Source organism: Pipistrellus hanaki (assembly GCF_964339955.1).
Source record: "Pipistrellus hanaki genome assembly, chromosome: 5".
Classification (NCBI taxonomy): domain Eukaryota; kingdom Metazoa; phylum Chordata; class Mammalia; order Chiroptera; family Vespertilionidae; genus Pipistrellus; species Pipistrellus hanaki.
Genome location: NC_140507.1, coordinates 70726506 through 70746081, shown reverse-complemented (window position 1 = coordinate 70746081; position 19576 = coordinate 70726506). Strand labels below are relative to the sequence as shown.

At 58.1% G+C, this 19576-nt stretch overlaps 1 protein-coding gene across 1 annotated transcript; it reads left to right on the top strand.

Moving 5' to 3' along the window:
- Positions 1-822: 822 nt before the first annotated feature.
- MEX3D (mex-3 RNA binding family member D) lies at positions 823-9830 on the top strand. Its single transcript, XM_084883495.1, has 2 exons — positions 823-1688; positions 7461-9830. The coding sequence occupies exons 1-2, from the start codon at positions 1097-1099 to the stop codon at positions 8855-8857; spliced, it is 1989 nt and encodes a 662-aa protein (XP_084739621.1). The 5' UTR covers positions 823-1096; the 3' UTR covers positions 8858-9830.
- The last annotated feature ends 9746 nt before the right edge of the window (positions 9831-19576 follow it).

Sequence of the window (19576 nt, the reverse complement as noted above, 5' to 3'; positions counted from 1 at the left end):
GCCAGTGCATGGCAAAAAGGACCAGTTCACCCCCTCTCCCACCTGAAAAGCTCGTGCAACAGTCCTGAAGTTCCACAGCCAACCAGGGACTTAGGAGGGGTCCCCTTGAAGACGTGGGCGAGCGACTCCACGGAGTCCATTCTGCACCCTGCCCATTTATCATGAGAAACCGCACGGGAAAACCGGAGGGCTCCTTAAACCCCAAAGGAAAAGGGCTAAGGAAGGGCCGCGGGAACAGGATAGCTTTGGAAATGGGCACGCTGGGCTATTCTGGGAGCCCATAGGACAGGACAGGGCGCCAGGCACCCCAGAAGAGGGAAGATCTTCACCTCCGAGGGCTCTGGCCAGTGGGAACCAGCCCAAACCGGGAAGCACCGCCCACGTGGCGCAACCTCGGGCTTCAGCACACTCCGTCTGGGGGGTGTGGGTGCCCTTGACCTCCCCGGGGGCCCACGGGAGCCGTGTACGTGCAGGAACTGGGGACCGGAGTCCGAAGGCAGGCCAGGTCTGGAGGAGAGACCCCAGCCCCGGGCGAGGACAGGGGCAAAGTGCCTTGGGGCACAGCGAGTCCTCCGGCTAAGGAAGGCGGGCGCTACGGGCCACAGGGCGCCGCGGGCACCTACCTTCGGCAGCGCCCGCACCTGCAGGCGCGCAGGACCCGCCCGAGCGCCCCAGGCGAGGGTGGCGGGCGCCCATGTGACCGCACCCCGCCCCGCCCCGCGCGTGCGCCCTGCCCGGAGCCCCATTGTTGGCCGCACGCGCGTCACGGGGGCGGGGCCGGGGCGGGGCGGGGCGGGCGGCCGGAGGGAGGGCGGCGGGAGGGCGGGAGGGAAGGAGCGTCCGCGCCGCCGCCGCCGACGCCGCCGAGATCCCCGCCGCCGCTGCCGCCGCCCAGAGCGAGCAGAGTCGCGCCGCCGCCGCGCCTCCCGCGGCCCCGAGCAGCCCCGCGCCGCCGCGCCCCCGCCGCTCCCGCCCCGCCGCTGGATGCCGGCGGCCGGCGGCCGCGCTCTCAGAGGCGGAGGGCGGCGGCGCGGGCGGCGGCGGCGCGGGCGGCCGGCGGCCCAGAGGCAGGGGCGCGGGCCTGAGCGCTAGCGCCATGTCCGGCTCCCTCGGCCAGCCCGACGGCAGCGGGGGCGCGGGCGGCGGCGGGCCCGGGGCGGCGGCCGGCGGGGACCCCAGCCCAGGTGCTCAGCCGCCGCCCGCGCCCGAGGCCGCCGAGGAGGCCGCTCCCGCGCCCCGGCCGCCGCCCGAGCCCGACGACGCGGCCGCCGCGCTGCGCCTCGCGCTCCACCAGCTCTCGGCGCTGGGGCTGGGCGGCGCGGGCGGCCCGGACGAGGAGGGCGCCGCCGCGGGCAGCGGGGACGGCGTGGCGGCGGCCGCCCGGGGCGCGGACGGCGGGGCCGCGGTGGAGCCGACGCCCCCCGACGGGCCCGAGGCGGGCGCGCCCGCGGTGGCCGTGACCCCGGGCCCGCTGCCGCTCCTGGAGCCCGACGTGAGCCCCCCGCCGCCGCGGCCGTCGCCGCCCGATGTGTTCGCGAGCTTCGCGGCCCACCCCGCCGCGCTGGGCCCCCCGACGCTGCTGGCCGAGCAGATGAGCGTGATTGGCAGCCGCAAGAAGAGCGTGAACATGACCGAGTGCGTGCCGGTCCCCAGCTCCGAGCACGTCGCCGAGATCGTGGGTCGCCAGGGTGAGTGGCCGCCGTCGGGGGCGCAGTCCCGGGGGGCGGGGGGGTCTCCGCGCTGCCGCTCCGGGGACGGGGCCGCCCCAGCCCAGCCCGCGGCCGCCAGCCAGCCCCAGGCCACGCCCCGCGTGGGCTTTGGCCTCAGTGGCCGCCTGTGCCTGTGCCTTTGTCCTGCTGCGGCCCGCGAGGGAAACTTGGGCGCCGCTCGCGCGCCTCCCCACCACGCTCCGGCCCGCCGCTGCCTTTGTCTGGGCGCCTCCAGCCCGGAAGGACCCCGAGGTGCAGCGCTGCTGCGGGGCCCTGGGCCGGGCCATCCTGGGGACCGGGGCCCCGGCTAGGGGGTAGGAGCTCCATACTCCAAGCAGGCATGGGGCGGGCCAGCTCGGGTTGTGGGGTGCTCAGTGAGGGTGATGAGAGAAGTTTGGCCGCACAAAGGGCACGCCACGACTTGCCAGCCTGGGGACCCTGCTGGGGGATGGGGGCAGGACAGGATGAGACAGGGTCCTGCCTGCCCTGCCCTCGGTGCCAGTAGGGAATGTGGGGGTATGTGGAAGGGCCGGTTGTAAAAGGGGCTCCAACCCATGGCCGTAGCCTAGCGGGCAGGTGGGAAACGGGCCCTGGATGGAGGGGTCTCCTCCGTGGCATTGCCGAGCTTCCCTGTGGCCGCCCCATTGTTCTCTTTGTTAAGAGAGCCAGACTCAGATTTGCAGGGTGACATCAGGCTGGCCGCCGCTCATTGGCCCTGGAGCTGCGGGGTGGGCGGAGGATGGTGGGCAGTGCCCAGATACCCACCCACCCACCCAGTTAGCTGCCTGCCCACCGGCCTCAACTTTCTCCTGCTTTCCTGCCCACACCTCCCCCCTCCCTGCTGGCCCCCTATGGTCACCAGGTTCTAGAACTTGGGGTGGGGCCTGGGCGGGGCTTTAGGTAGGGCCAAAGGACACTCGGGCTGCGAGGGGGGGTGTCCCAGCCACTGGGCCCTCAAAAACAGGAGCCAGAGCAGGGTGGGCGGTCGCCCTCACCACCACCACAAGCAGAGGACCACAGGGATGCTCTAGGCACGTCCTCTGCTCGCTCCAGTGGGTGGGGTGGCTCGGCCAGCCAGCCAGCCCTCTGGTCATTCATTTGTCCTTTCCACATGTGGACACGGATGCCAGGCGTGGTGCTGAGACCCACCCTCAGGAGTGAGAGTGAGGGAGGAAGACAGGTTACTTTCTGAACCTTGCAGCTGCCTTCAAGCTAGATCATGCCAGACAGCTCTGCCTCCCCACCCTTCCTATATAGGCCCCCTCTTCCCCCTCCTGTCCCCCCAAACAGTGCAGGGACAGTTACATACGGAGTGTGTAACTCCAGAAGCCTGCAGGTGGGCAAGTGTGGACACCGATGCCCGGGGGCCATTTGCCCCGAATCACTAGGCTCATCTTTTGTGCGGTGGAGCGGAGGGTGTGCTTTGTGTGAGAATGTGGCCCTGACACCCGAGGGCCCTTCCAGAGAGGCCTCACCTCCGGCTCACAGGTGGCAATTGGGTCGGGCAGAGGCACGGAACCTGTAGCCTCTGGCCAAGTGGTGTGGAGGAGTGAGCCTGGGGCCTCAGGCTCCACCCAACCTCCCGGGTGTGCGTTGGGTGCCAGCCCGTATTCTGGGTGGCTGTGGACAACAAAGAAGACGAGGCAATAGGGTGAATCCTGTAGACTGAGGGCCCTGTGACCCTGAGCAAATGAGCCCTTCTCTGTGGGGGGAGGGGGGCAGCACCTCCCTCAGGGTTCTATGTGGATTCCGAAGGCACCGGTTCTAACCCAGTCTGGCACTCAGTAACCACCCACAACTGGGGTACAAGGCACCAGGGAGGGAGCCTGAAACCCAGGACAGGTTGCATTGCCCCAGCTCCGGAACCATCTGCGGGTCCCAGCCTCTCCCTCCCCGCTCTCAAGCACACCCTGAAAGACTGCCCCAGCCCCACTCCTTCCCCTCCTCCGTCACCCACCCCCTCTCCACCCTGTGGGTCCCTGGATGCCAGGCTCTCCCCAGGGCAGGGGGCACGGCCTGCCCTCTGCCCTCAATCATTCATCCTTCCCTGGCAGTCCCTAGATTCAGGGCCACCCTCCCCACGAAGGCACCGGAGGAAGAGGCTGAGAGATGAGGCAGGGCTGGGATTTGAGCCCTGGCCTCATTGGCTCTGCCTTCCTTGCTTCCCGGGAGGCTGGTGCACTGGCCATGGGGGTGAACTTGGACCCATGCCCCCCTTCTTGCCATCCATGTCCTTACTCAGGGCGAGCCTGTGCCCATGTCTTCACCAGGGCTGGGCGTGGTCATGTTGGGTTTGTGAACGACGGTGAAGGCAGGGCCTCGGGTCTGTCTCTTCCATCTCAGGTCCAGCTGTGGGTGGTGGCCTGGGCTTGTCTCCCATTGTCTGTTCTTCTCTGGCCCCAACCCTGCAGGTCCAGGTGTCCTTTCTGGCAGCCAGGACGCTGCAGGGTGTTGGGGACCATGCCTCGGTGCTCCTGTCCACCCACTGCGGGGCATGGAAATAAAGGGGTGTCCATGCTTGGGTGGGGGCTCCTTGTGTTGGCCGTTATAGACCAGTCCTGCCGTGGGGAGCTTCCGTGTCCCTGTGCCACAGACAAGCCAGCTTCCTCCCAGTCCGCCCTGCTGTGCCGTGGCCCCCCCGGGACTGCCGTCCCCGTGGGCCCTGCCTGGCTGTGGGAGCTTGTCCGCACCCTGCCCTGCTCGGAGCGCGGCCCCGCTGCTCCTCTGGTGGGCTCCTCTGCCCACGGCCCCTTCCCCTCCTTGTGTTGGCAGGTGTAGCCTGTGGTCACCCTGGGGCCTGGTTCTCTGAGTGCCAGGACCGCATAAGGGGGTCGTGTGAGTGATGGGAGACTCAGCCTTCCCGCTCTGAGGGCCTGAGGCAGGCCAGTGTCAGCCCCGAGGGCTATCTCCACATTCCCAAGCACACCCCGTTTTCTGTGTTGGCATCCTGAGGGCAGTGCCAAGGAGCCTTCACTTCAGTCTATGTCCACCTGTCAGGGGTGGCCCCAGAGTTCCCCAGGCATGGGACTCAGCCCCCTGTCACCACCCACTCTTTTTTGTTGTTAATTCTCACCTGAGGAGAATATTTCTTCCATTGCTTTTTTTTTTTTTTTTTTTTGAGGGAGGGAGAGAGAGAGAAAGAGATCATTTTGAGAGACATAGATTAGCTGCCTCCTGCAGGCCAGGGCTAGGGATCGAACTTGTGACCCTTCAAGGTTTCCATACTCTAACCATTGAGCAACACCAGCCAGGGCTCACCACCTGCTCTTATGCACTCTATCATCCCCACTGGGGTAGGGGGTGTGTCCCGATCCCTGTGGATCCCTAATTTCCTCCACTGGACAATCTCACTCTCCCAAGCTCTGCCCCCTCTCATGGTCTTGACATGAGTTGGGTTTGGGGGCCAACAGGTGTCACAGCTGAAGTGCAGCCAGTAAATTAGACTCCTCTTGGCCACAGGGGCACCCAAGGGGAAGCCACATGGTCCCTCCCTGTCCTCGCTCATCGCTCCAGCCTGGGCTTAGGTTCAAGGCCCACTTGTCCGTCTGTACAAAAGGCCAGTGGTTGGGGGTGGGAGGGTCATCAGTTGCTTGCATCTCCCTTGGCAAATGCCCCCTTTCTTTCTTTCTTTCTTTTTTCTTTTTTTTTTTAATATATTTTATTGATTTTGTATAGAGAGGGAGAGAGATAGAGATTTAGAAACATCGATGAGACAGTCATCGATCAGCTGCCTCTTGCACACCCCCTACTGGGGATATGCCCGTAACCAAGGTACATGCCCTTGACCGGAATCGAACCCGGGACCCTTTAATCCCCAAGCCGACGCTCTATCCACTGAGCCAAACCGGTTTCGGCACATGCCCCCTTTCTCCAGGCCTCAGCGTGCCCTCTCCTCACGGGGCTCTGCTAGAAACAGACATTTCGGGGCAGGGCATCTGCCTGGGACCAGGGCCCTTTGGGTCCAGCCCCGAATCTGTGAGGCCAGGTGTTTGAGCCCTCGTATGGGTGAGGAAGTGGAGTACAGGAAGGTACCCTCCAGGGCCCAGGGCAATCCCCAGTTTACAGCCCTGAGAGCATAGTCCCCCGGCTCCAGGAAGTCCAGAAAGTCAGCCATGGTGTCGGAAGAAACTGGAAGTGTCTGCAGGGCCTGGCCCGGTCACGCTGGGCTTCTGGGAGGAGGGAGTGCCAGGCTGCGAGGATGGTGAGGACACTTGTGTGGGGGACAGCATGGCCAAGCAGAGGGAGGGGACCATCCGGGCAGGTTTGGAGCGGCCACAGGTCAGAGTGGGTTGGGGGGAGGAGGGTGCGCCAAGGAGAATGCCATTGAGACAACACAGGTTTGGTGGGGGGAGGGGTGACTTAAGGACCAGGAGGTGGAGTGTGGACCACGTGCGGCTCTTTGGCCCCTTGAGTGTGGCTCTTCCACAAAATATCACGGCCTGGGCGAGTCTATTTTGAAGAAGTGGCATTAAAAGAAGTGTAAGTTTAAAAAATTTGGCTCTCAAAAAAAATTTCAAATATCGTTATACTGTTGATATTTGGCTCTGCTGACTAATCAGTTTGCCGACCACTGACTTACAAACATGGGCCAGGGCACGATTCTGCTAATTTTGTGTCTTTCAATGTTACGAAGTTAGCAACACTGTTTCTCCTCTCAATGCCACCTCTGTGCTGACACACTCTCACTGTGTCCCTCCAGCCTCCCTGAGGTTGGGGGGGTGGGGTCTTCCAGAGTCCTTGGCCTGGACCCAAGATATCTCAGAAGGCCTTGGGGGGGTGGGTATCAGGGACCTGGGCAGGCAGCACTGTCAGACCCTGAACAACTGGTCCTGCCCCTCCACAGGGTGGGACCCCCAGCCCTGGCAGGATGTAGCCCCAGTGTCAGGTTCCCAAGAGTCCCTGAGCATCACTCAGAGGCCAGGGCCAGGAGGGCCTTTGAAGGTGTCCTGAGTGCAGGCCTAGGAGTCTGCATGGGGCTGAGACCTCACCTCACCTACCCTGGGCTGGAAGGGTCACTTGGTCAGAAGAAGATGGTAGGCAGCTTACACAACTTGAGCCTCGGTCTCCACACCTGTCACATAGGGGGTTGATGCCAGAGAATCTGCGTTCCTGGCCTAGGGCTGACATAATCAAGTGAATGGCTTGCAACAATAGAAATTCTGTCCGTTCCGGAGGCTGGAAATCTGAAATCGAGGTGTTGGCAGGGTGTGCGCCCTCCAGAGGCTCCGGGGGACACTCTGTCCCCCGCGCCCTCCCAGCCTCCGCTGGCTGCCAGCGGCGCTCGGTGTCCCTTGGCTTGTAGCCACGTCACTGCGCTCCCGCCTTGTCACACGGCTGGTCTGTGTCCCTCTGCCCTCCTGTGGCCTCATCCTAACTCGTTACACCTGAAGGTGCCCTGTTTCCAAGGAGGAGCCCGATCCGATGTTCTGGATGGGCGTGAAATTTAGGGGGCGCTATCCAACCCACAGCAGAGTCCTTGCCTTCTTGCTTTTTTGCCAACCCCAGGGGCACCCAGCGCGTTGCACCTGTGCTGGCCCTCGTCCACGGGGCCCCTGGTGTCCCTCCTGCATGACCAGAGGAGAAACTAAGGCCCCAGGTCAAAGGGTAGGATGCGGTATGTCTGAGAATACAAAATGCCACAGGGGTACAGCCCACAAATGGAGGCTCCCAGCTGGCCTGACCCCTACTGACCTGGGCAGGGGTCCCAGTCCTCACCATGTTCCCCTCCTCTCCCCCCTCCCCCCAACCCAGGGTGCAAGATCAAGGCTCTGCGGGCCAAGACCAACACGTACATCAAGACGCCGGTGCGCGGGGAGGAGCCGGTCTTCATCGTCACGGGCCGCCAGGAGGACGTGGAGATGGCCAAGCGGGAGATCCTGTCGGCGGCGGAGCACTTCTCGGTGATCCGCGCCACGCGCAGCAAGGCGGGCGGGCTGCCGGGCTCCGCGCAGGGCCCGCCCAACCTGCCGGGCCAGACCACCATCCAGGTGCGCGTGCCCTACCGCGTGGTGGGGCTGGTGGTGGGGCCCAAGGGCGCCACCATCAAGCGCATCCAGCAGCGGACGCACACGTACATCGTGACGCCGGGGCGCGACAAGGAGCCGGTGTTCGCCGTCACGGGCATGCCCGAGAACGTGGACCGCGCGCGCGAGGAGATCGAGGCGCACATCACGCTGCGCACCGGCGCCTTCACGGACGCGGGGCCCGACAGCGACTTCCACGCCAACGGCACGGACGTGTGCCTGGACCTGCTGGGCGCCGCCGCCGGCCTCTGGGCCAAGGCGCCCAACCCCGCGCGCCGGCCCGCGCTGCCCGCCGCCAGCCTCCGCGGGGACGGCGCCCTGGGCGCGCCCGGGGGCCCCGAGGCCGCCTTCTACCCCGGCAGCCGCGGGGGCGCGCCGGTGCCGGACCCGGGCCCCGCCAGCCCCTACGGCGGCTCTGGCAGTAACGGGGGCTTCACTTTCGGCGGGGACGGCCCCGGAGCCCCGCCCGGGCCCCCTGCGCCCGAGGACTGCGACTTCGGCTTCGACTTCCTGGCGCTGGACCTGACGGTGCCCGCGGCCGCCACCATCTGGGCGCCCTTCGAGCGCGCGGCCCCGGTGCCGGCCTTCGTGAACGGGGCGCCCGCGGCGCCGGCCCCCGGGGCGCGCCGCAGCAGCGGGGCTGGCACCCCGCGCCACTCGCCCACGCTGCCCGAGCCCGGCGGCCTGGGCCTGGAGCTGCCGCTGGCCCGCCGCGGGCCCCCGGACCCGGTGGGCGCGCTGCCCTGGCGGCCCCCGCAGGCCGCCCTGGCGCCTTTCTCCGGCGGCGGCGGCGGTGGCAGCAGCTTCTCCTCCGCCTCCTCGCTGCCCGGCAGCTCCTCCTCCGCTGCCGCCACCGCCACTGCCGCCTGCGCCGCCCTGGACTCCAGCGCCTCCGACGGCGGCCGCAAGCCCGCAGTGCCCGCGACCCCCGCCCCCGCCGCGCCCGGCCCCGCCCTGGTGCGCGAGTGCGTGGTGTGCGCGGAGGGCGAGGTGATGGCCGCGCTGGTGCCCTGCGGCCACAACCTCTTCTGCATGGACTGCGCCGTGCGCATCTGCGGCAAGAGCGAGCCCGAGTGCCCAGCCTGCCGCACGCCCGCCACCCAGGCCATTCATATCTTTTCCTAACGCCGCCCGGGCCCCTGGCTCCGGGCCCCTGTGCCCCGGGCCCCTGTGCTCCGGGCCCCTGTGCCCCGGGCCCCTGTGCTCCGGGCCCCTGTGCCCCGGGCCCCTGTGCTCCGGGCCCCTGTGCTCCGGGCCGGCGGGGGAGGAATAGAGGAGGGCAGGGTGGAGGGGCAGGCCGGGGGCGGGGCAGGGGTGAGCGTGGCCAGTGTTTACAGATGAGCTTTAACTCCGGTCCCAGGCATGGAGACAGTGACCCGGCAGCCCAGTGGCACCTCAGTTCTTAACAAATAACAGTATTGAGTTGACAGGTTAAAATAAACCAGAGAGAAAAGGTCTGTTGCACTTTTTATTTGAGACACACACACACACACCTACACCCCCCAGGGTGATCTTTTTAAAGAAAAAAAAATTTTTTTACAGCAATCAGTTGTCCTTCTTTTCTATGAAGTGGATTTCTGACGTGACAGTGTTGTTTTCACGGGGTGGTAAAGCCTCTGCAGAAAGTTCCACCAGGAGGACGGTGACGTTTTTACTACCTTTTCACTCCTTTTTGGGGCTAACTGGTCACCCTTTTGTAGGTCAGCCCCAGGAAGGCCGGAGGGGGGGAGGGGGGAGGGCACAGGGGCGTCCCAACCAGAAGTTTCTAACTTTTTTATTTTTAATTATTAATCCTCTTCTGCTGTGGTTTATGTTGTCCGTTTTTTAAATTTTTTTAATTGTTTTTTTTTATTTTTACTTTTACTTTTTACCTCTTGTGTATATGTAGCAAATTTATAGGGAAATATGTATGTACTTTATGGAATAAATTTTAAGAACTAAAATATATTTTATTTTAAAGTAACGGACCTTTAATCTTACGCAGCTAAATTACTGATTATATATTTGCTGAGCTGACTTAAGGGTTCAGAAAATTGTATCAAGAGTTTTATTTTTTGACTCCAAAGCCTTCTTAATAAAGTCTTTTTATGACGTGCGAGCCCTTGGCGTGGTGTGGGGCCGGCGGGCGTGGAGAGGTGGGGTTGTGGGAGGGACCCTCAGACCCAGCTCCTTGCCTTCCATCGTGCAGATAAAGGGATTTGGGGTCCCCCCATTCCAGGTTCTACTGCAAGCTAGGCTCTGTGCCCCGTTCCAGATGAGAACCTGAGATCTGTGGGTCCTGCCGGGCCCCCCTTTCCTGAGATGGGTCCTCCACATCCCTGGGGCTGGCCAGCCATGGGGTCAGTTATGGCCCATGTGGAAGTGGCAGGGGCAGGCTGCCTCCTCGGGGCACCTCCCCAGCTCTGTGGTGTGTGGGGGGTCCCCAGTCCCCACTAGACAGGATCCACCTGTCACTGTGCAGATGGGGATACTGAGGTCTGGGAGTCTGCCTCCTGGGTCTGAGTGATGAGCCACAGGTGTCCCCCTCTCACCTTAGGTCTAGCTGGGACCTGGCCCACTGGGCCACCAGACACAGTTCTGGGGCCGGTTGGCATGGAGGTGGGGACGGGGGGGGGGGGTGGGGAGACCCTCAGTAGTTGAGCAGGACGCTCTGGAGTGGAGGAAGGGTGGGTGTGGAGCTTGGAGACAGGGAGGGGCTCAGGACAAGGTCTGCCCTGGCTGCTGGAGTGGGCGGTGAGAGGTCGGGATGGCCCACTGGAGGGCTTCCAAGAGGGGACAAGGGGCTTGGTAAGGTGACCAGACGTCCCGCTTTTGGCAGGACAGTCCCGATTTTTAACAATTTGTCCCGCATCCCGATTGGGACAGCAGGGAAAGCCACACACATGCGGGGCCCAGCCCAGCCCGTGGGGTTTCCCACTCTGTAAAGCAAGGTGATCCCATGTCCACACTCCCAGCTTTGGTGAGGCTCAGGGGGTCAAGTGGGTTGGGATCATGGCCGTTAAGATTTATCCCCCAGCCCTAGCTGGTTTGCCTCAGTGGATAGAGCGTCGGCCTATGGACTGAAAGGTCCCAGGTTCGATTCTGGGCAAGGGCACATACCCAGGTTGTGGGCCTGACCCCCAGTGGAGGGCATGCTGGAGGCAGCTGATCAGTGGTTCTTTCTCATCAATGTTTCTATCTCTCTCCCTCTCCCTTCCTCTCTAAAATCAATAAAAAAATACAAATTAAAAGAAAGATTTATCCCCCACAACCTGTGACTGGGACCTTATTTGGGAAAAGGGTCCTTGTAGATATATAATGAAGGCTCTTGAGATGAGCTCATTCTGGATTGGGGTGGCCCTAGGTCCAATGACGAGTGTCCTTGTAAGGGGCGGGAGAGGAGAGACAGACATGCAGAGGGAGGTCTCTAACTCGGACACGGTGCCGATGACGGGATGGCAGAGACTGGGGTGACGAGGTCACAGGCCCAGGGAAGCCTCCATCCCCCAGAAGCCAGAAGAAGCAGGAAGGACCTCCCCCGGGGCCTTGGGAGGGAGCACGGCCCGGCCACTTCTTGATTCGGGGCTTCTGGCCTCCGGTACCTTGTGAGAAAAAATGCCAGTTGTTTTAAGCTGCCCACTCGGTGGTCATTTGCTCTGGCAGACACGGAGGCCACACAGGTGGGCAGGCAGTGCTCCACCTGGCCCCGCTCACAGGTCAGTGTGAAGCTGGACATGGCTGCAGGCCCCAGGTGATCTGGGTGAGGTCAGGCCCCAGCCAGACTGCAGGGGGGTGGAGGCGGCCGGGAGGTGAGGGTGGGGAGATCACAGAGAAAGGGCAGCCCCAGGGGGTTAGGGTTAGGGACCTGGGGGGGGAGGAGGGGGGGGATAATAGTGAGTTCTTGGGAAGGAAGTGGAGGCTGGAGCTTAAATCAGGGTCCCAAAAGGAGTGGCACATGGCGGGGGCGGGGAGGGCCTGGGGTCTGCAAGGAGCTGAGGTGTGCGTTTAGGTAAGCTTTGCCTTCTGACAGCCCTGCGTGAATCAGCTGTGATGTGGAGAGAGAAGAGGCACCTCAAAACTGCTCAGGAGCCCTGGCCGGTTTGGCTCAGTGGATAGAGCGTCTGCCCGTGGACGCTCAAATCCGGTCAAGGGCACACATACCCAGGTTTTGGGCTCCATCCCTGTGGGGGTCGTGCAGGAAGCAGCCAATCAATGATTCCTTCTCATCATTGATGTTTCTATCTCTCTCCCTCTTTCTTCCTCTCTGAAATCAATAAAATATATATATATATATATATATATATATATATATATATATATATAATTTTAAAAACAGCTCAGCGCCCTAACTGGTTTGGCTCAGTGGATAGAGTGTCAACCTGCGGACCCAAGGGTCCCAGGTTCAATTCCAGTCAAGGGCATGTATCTTGGCTGCGGGCACATCCCCCGTAGGAGGTGTGCAGGAGGCAGCTGATTGATGTGTCTCTCTCTCATTGATGTTTCTAACTCTCTATCCCTCTCCCTTCCTCTCTGTACAAAATCAATAAAATATATGAAAGTAAATAAATAAAGGAAGGAAGAAGAAACACCAAAAAATTAAAAAAACAAACAAACACACACACACATACACGAAACTGCTCAGGATGCCAGGAGCTCGGCAGGGGCGGAGGACGATGAGGCATCTGGATGTCTGGCCACAGGAGGGTGAAGCCCAGGGCTTAGGCCCATCTCTAGTCCGGCTGGAGCTCTCTCAGGGTTTTTGGAAGATGCAGCAGTAAAGGGAGTGGAGTCCCTGCCAGCGGGGGGTGCTGTCCTGCCTGGTGGGCTGGGATGTGCTGTCCCGCCAGGAAGTCCCGGAAGCAGTGAGGCTGGTGCTTACACCTGCGGGGGCTCGGGAAGCCCCTCAGAGGAAAGCCAGCACTGCGAAGGCCTCAGGGAGCACCCTGAGGGGCCAGAGGCAGACTCTGGAGCTTGCTCTTTGAGGCCCAGATTCAGTCCTGTCTGAAGGCAGCCCATTCCACCCTCTCAGTTATGAGCACCAACAAGTCCTCCTTCCTTGTTTAAGCCACTGGGAGCTGGAATAACTCACACTCATAACCACCGACTGGGACCACATCCCTGGCCAGGGAGATGGGAAGCATTTTTTTTGCAGCTAAAACATTACCCTCTGCGTATAGCTTCTCCTTACCTCAGCACATGGAGGGATTCCCGAGGCTAGTGTCCTGGGTGCAGGCTCTCACTCGCTGGTCACCTGTCTCTGTGGGTTCATGGACTTGGCGGCACAGCCCGCCTCTCCCCTGGACCCTCCCCTTTAAGAAAAGAAAGCCAGCCAAAACCGGTTTGGCTCAGTGGAAAGAGCGTCGGTCTGCGAACTGAGGGGTCCCAGGTTCGATTCCGGTCAAGGGCATGTACATTGGTTGCGGGCACATCCCCGGTGGGGGAGTACCGGAGGCAGCTGGTCGATGTTTCTCTCTCATCGATGTTTCTAGCTCTCTATCCCTCTCCCTTCCTCTCTGTAAAAAAATAATAATAATAAAATAAAATTTAAAAATCAATAAAATATATTTTTTTTAAAAAAGAAAGAAAAGAAAGCCACACTGGCTCACACTGGATGTTAGAGGCCAACAGGATTAAATGTAAGCCCAGCTGGCGTGGCTCAGTAGTTAAGCATTGACCTAGGAACCAGGAGGTTACGTTCAATTCCCAGTCAGGGCACATGCCCAGGCTGTGGGCTTCATCCCCAGGAGCGGCCATACAGGAGGCAGCGGATGCATGATTCTTTCTCATCCTTGATGTTTCTCTCTCTCTTCCTCTCTGAAATCAATAAAATATATAGATATGTTTTTAAATGTAAATAGCCACACGTGGCTGGTAGCTCCCGTGTTGGACAACATCCCTCTAGAACTGTGTGCAATGGCGAGAAGGTTCTAGATCCACCCTGTCCGACCCAGGAGCCGCCCGCCACAGGGGGGGACTGAGCGTGAGAGGAGGCTTGTGCCACTGAGACACTGAATGCTTTATTTTATTGGGGTTTAATGTAAACTGACATCGCCCCAAATAAACGAAACAAGGAAACATCTAGGGAAGCTGTTGGCTCTGCAGATCCTGAGTATTTTTAGAGCCAGGAAAGCAGGACAGCGGCCATGCCCGGAGGTGGGTAAAGAAGTGCGGGTGTGTGGAGCCCTGACCACAGTGGCCCCAAAGCCACGAAGGCCACAGAGGAGGGACAGCTCATGGGCTGACCCCAAAACCTCCTCCGTCCTGGTCATGGGGCCTGTGGGCATGCTGCCTCCCATGGTAAAGGGACTTTGGCGATGGGATTAAGCCAAGGACCCTGAGACGGGGATGACCCCAGTTTCCCCAGGAGGCCCAGTGTCATCCCAGGGTCCTCATAGGAGGCAGGCAGGAGGGTGAGAGTCAGAGATGGCAGAGGCTGGCTGTGAGGATGGAGGAAGGGCCATGAGCCAGCGATTTGGTAAAGTAAGGTGACCAGATGTCCCGATTTTTAACAATCTGTCCCAATTTTTGGGAAAATCGGGACTTTTTTTTAAAACGTTGCGGGATGCCGAAACCAGTTTGGCTCAGGGGATAGAGCGTCGGTCTGCGGACTGAAGGGTCCCGGGTTCGATTCCAGTCAAGGGCATGTGCACTGGTTGCGGGCACATCCCAGGTGTGCAGGAGGCAGCTGATCGATGTTTCTATCTCTCTATCCTTCTCCCTTCCTCTCTGTAAAAAATCAATATAATATATATATTTTTTTAATAAAATATATATATTTTTAAATAAAATAAAACATCGTGGGATGCTGGACAAATTGTTAAAAATCGGGACTGTCCCGCCAAAAGCGGGACACCTGGTCACCTTACAGTAAAGGCCAAAAATGAGTCTTCCCTGGAGCCTGCAAAGGATCAGCCCTGCCCACACCTGGTTGGGGATTTCTGACCTCCAGCTCTGTCACAGAATAAGTTTGCATTGTTTTCATTCAAGCCACTATCCATCTGTGGTCATTGGGTACAGTCACCGTGTGAGAGGCACGCAGCTCTGTTAAAAGTGGCCAAGCCCTGGAGAAAGGGCTGACTCTATGGCCTGCCAGAGCTAACAGGCTGCACCCCCCACCCAGGACCCCCTACCCCGTCCCAAGATGAGGGATTCCCACTCCAAGGGCACAGGAGCCGCTCACAGACAACGCCCAGGGGCAGAGCTCAGGCAGTTCATCCCAGAGGACACAGACACCCAATTCATTTGAATTTTAGATACATGAATCTTTCTTTTCTTCTTCTTCTTCTTCTTCTTCTTCTTCTTCTTCTTCTTCTTCTTCTTCTTCTTCTTCTTCTTCTTCTTTTAGTATAAGTTTATCTCAAATATTGCATGGGACAGCCTTCTACTGAACAGAGATGTTATTTATCAGAAATTCAGATGGAACAGAGTGTCCGGTACTTTTGCCAAATCTGGTTATTATGAGGAGTGGAGGGAGGGGAGAGAGTTCTCCAGTAATCCGCCGATTTGCAGGGAGAAATATAAGTTTGAGCTCCCCTCTGTGCTTCCTGCATTCTGCCCCGGCAGGTAGAGGAGGACGAAGCTAATGGATCGCGGTGCACAGTGGAGGGGAGGTTGGACTAGAAGTCATTCTGGTTCATTGATGGATAGGGATTGAGCGTCCGGATCGTTACCACAGCCAGAAGTGGGTTTTATCTGGGGCAGCAGCCCCGAAAGCAGCCAAAAGCCCCAAGTACATTTGTCCCTCCGCACCCCTCCCCGACACGCTGTCTAAGGGGGCCCCACGAACGGCCCGCATGGACCACCGAACTAGCCGGTACTCTGGTGCCACCTTGTGGCCGGGGCTGCACATGACAACCTGCGCACAGCAGTGGAGCCCCGAACAGCAGGGGCATGAGGCATCCTTTGTGTCAACAAGTCTCAGCTGTTCACCTCCGTCCGCTCCCCGACCCACCCTCCATTGCTCCGCAGCAGCAACTGCATTTCTCTACAGAGACGCTTAGTAAATCCCATGACGAGACTTAAAACGCTTAACGCTAATCTCTTCCTCCCTGGTTTTATTGAAATATAATTGACATTCCACACTTTATGAATTTAGGTGTACAGCATAGTGATTTCACTTACAACTTTACTTTCCTTTTTTAAAAAAATTATCACCTGAGGATATTTTTAAATTGATTTTGAAATATATATATATATATATATATATATATATATATATATATAGAGAGAGAGAGAGAGAGAGAGAGAGAGAGAGAGAGAGAGAGAGGAACATCGATCGGTTGCCTCCCATATCCACCCCAACTGGGGCTTGAATCTGCAACCTAGGTATGTGCCCTGACCTGGAATGGAACCTGCCACCTTTTGGTATACGGGACAAAACGCTCCAATCAACTGAGCCACACCAGGCAGGGCAACATTAATTTCTTTTTTTTCTTTTTTTCTTTTTTTTTTTTAGTTTCAAAGCTGGGTGCCAGGTGGCTTCCTGCCCTCTGACAGAGAGACAGTCACACTCACCACAGACAACACCACCACAACATTAACTTCTTATAGCAAGAACCTGGTCGGCACTTCTATGGCCTTGGTTATATTGTGCTATAGGACAGATGAGGGACTTCAGAAACACCTGAAGCCGGAGCTCGTGATTCTGCCCTAATCGGTCTGGGGTGAGATGTGGGCAGTAGGATTTTTTTTTTTAATTGTGGTAAAATTCACATAAGGTAAAATCTACCATTTTAATCTTCTTAAAGTGTAATTCAGTGGCATTACAAAGGTTCACATTATGCAACCATCACTTCTATCTCATTCCAGAACATTCCACGACGCCAAAAAAAAAACCCTGACCCCATTTCCAGTCACATCCATTTCCCTTCTCTAGCCCATGGACAGTTCACATATATGAAATCACACACTGTGTGGCCTTTTGTGTCTGGCTTCTCTCACTGAGGGTCATGTTTTTCAAAGACAGTCCAAGTTGTAGGGAATGTCAGTGCTTCATCATTTGCACGGCTGAAAAAGAATGTTATTATTAGAGCAGGTGGAGCACATTTTGCTTATCGGTTCATCCATTGTTAGAGGTTTAGGTTGTTTCCACTGTGGGCTATTTGAACAGGGCTACTCTGATTGCTGGAGCACACAATTGGTGGTGTTTTTTAAAAATATATATTTTTATTGATTTCAGAGAGGAAGGGAGAGGGAGAGAGAGATAGAAACATCAATGATGAGAGAGAATCATCGATTGGCTGCCTCCTACACGCCCCTCACTGGGGATCGAACCTGCAACCCAGGCATGTGCCCTTGAATGGAATCGAACCCAGGACCCTTCAGTCCACAGGCCGATGCTTCAGTCCACTGAGCCAAACCAGCCGGGCCACAGTTGTTTTAAAACACTTATTGTAAATTCTCTTAGGTATATACTTAGGAGTGGAATTGCTAGGTCATATGGTAATTTACACTTAGCTTTATTGAGGAACCCGCGAACAGAATTTTTTAAAAATACATGTTTTTATTGATTTCAGAGAGAGGAAGGGAGAGGGCGAGAAAGATAGAAACATAGATGAGAAAGAAAGAAACATTGATCAGCCACCTCCTGACCAGGATCCAACCAGCCACCTCTTGGTGCTTGGGACAACGCTCAGCCAACTGAGCCACACCGCCCAGGCTGACAGAATTTTTTCACTGAAGCTTTTGCTGAGCTCACTGTGGGTGCCCCTGCAGCTGTAAGAAATAATAGAGTCCGTTGTACACTTCTCTCAGGCTCCCCCAGCGAGGCTGCATTCTGCAAAAAGAAATCAATATCTCCACCAGGAGGTTGACCTGATTCCCATCATGTTTTATCCAGATTTCTGATTTTCCAGTTTTACTTGCTCTCCTGTGTGTGTGTGTGTGTGTGTGTGTGTGTGTTGTCTACAGTTGTATCAACTGCTTAGGTTCCTGCATCCACCACCACAAGGACCCCTCCAGCTGCCCTGTTACCACCTCAGCCCCTCCTCTCTCTAATCCCCTGGCAACCACTCATCTGTTGTCATTTCAAACACGTTACATAAATGGGATTTTCTTTAAAAAATATATCTTTATTGATTTTTTTTTACAGAGAGGAAGAGAAAGGGATAAAGAGTTAGAAATATCAATGAGAGAGAAACATTGATCAGCTGCCTCCTGCACACCTACTGGGGATCTGTCTGCAACCAAGGTACACGCCCTTGACCAGAATCGAACCTGAGACCTTTCAGTCCGCAGGCCCACGCTCTATCACTGAGCCAAACCGGTTAGGGCTTTAAACAGAATCTTATGTTATGCAACCTTTGGACTTTTTTCTCTTGCCGTACTTCTTGGAGTCATCAGGGTTTTAAAAACTCCTGGGGGGGTGGCTGGGGGGGCCAGGTTGGCATACCTCCACCACCTGCCTTTCTCCCAGCAGGGTATATACTGAGGCAACCCATGTGCCTCAGGTTCCTCATCTGTTCACGGAGAGAGGAAAGCCCTCCGCTCCCAGGCGAGTTCCGAGGCTCAAGCAGAAGCAGATGGGGAAGCAGATGCCCGCAGGCAGGACCTGGCCCCGTGAGGCTTTGTGACATCACACCAGGTTGCTATGGCAGCAGCCGAAAAGCCGCCCAGGATGCTGCCGCCTTGCCTTGCTCCTTGGGGATTAGAGCAGGCATCGGTGTCACGTGCTCCCACGGACCAATGAGGAGGTGGTCCAGAGGCAGGGCGCAGCCGGAGCTTCAGATGGAGGGCGGGGGTAAAGGTAGAATTAAATTAAGGCAAGTTGTTCCTCAGTCTTCAGAGTTAAAAGTGCCTTCTCTCAATCCCTTCCAAAAAAATAAAAAAGGCCCTGGAGTTGGGATTCATTGCCATTTCTTGAGGCTCAGCCTTTGGTAGCCCCCCAAACTGACAGCTCTACTTGGAGGTGCACAGCTCCCCTCTCTGAAGAGGGCGTCGTGGGCACTGTGCCGTCTCCTGCCGGTCCTGTACCTCGAAATAAGAGTTGGCCTGGGAGTGTCAGCATTAATATATCCCAAGGCTGGTTTATAGCCATCGTCGTGGGCGATTCGCACAGATTGTTGCTGTGCCTGCGCCCACGAGCAGATGGGAGCACACACTGTAGGTAGGTCATTCTGCGAGACAGGCAGTTAGACTGCTGCCGATGTCTTGTCGTTTTCTCCCCTGGAACCAATGTCCCGGACAGAAATGGGGCTGGGACATCGGCATGTTTGGGCAAAGCGCTATCAGTACACCACAGCTGGCCCGTGTGCCTCAGCGGGTTGAGCCTTGGCTGTGTACCCAGAGGTTGCCAATTCAATTCCTGGTCAGGGCTCAAGCCCCAGTAAGGGGCAAGCAGGAGGTTTCTCTCACCCCAAAACCAAATGACCTGAAACAACAAGAAACACATTTTATTTTCGTCACTTTTGTGGGTCAGGAATCCAGAAGTAATTCGGCTCCGTGGTCTGGCTCAGGGTCTTCCATGGAGTTGCAGTCGAGGTGTCAGCCAGGGCTGCCTCATCTGACGGCACGACTGGGGCTGGCGGAGTCACTTCCCAGAGGGCTCCCTCTGTGGCTGTTGGCGACAGGCTCCGCCCCCTCCACGTGGGCCCCTCCGCGGAGTTCCTGGGTGTCCTCACCGCACGGCCACCGGCTCCCCACGGAGTAAGAGAGTGGGGTGAGAGCCTCACATCTTGTGTGACCTAGTCAGCCTCGGACGTCACAGACCGTCACTGCTGAGATCCCCGTGGTGCCACAGGCCAGCCCAACTCAGTGTGGGGGGAACTTCACAAGGGAATGAATACCAGGAGACAGGGCCATCCTGGAGGCTGCCCACCATGGCATTTTCACACAAAAGACTTATCCGGTTTGGCTCAGTGGATAGAG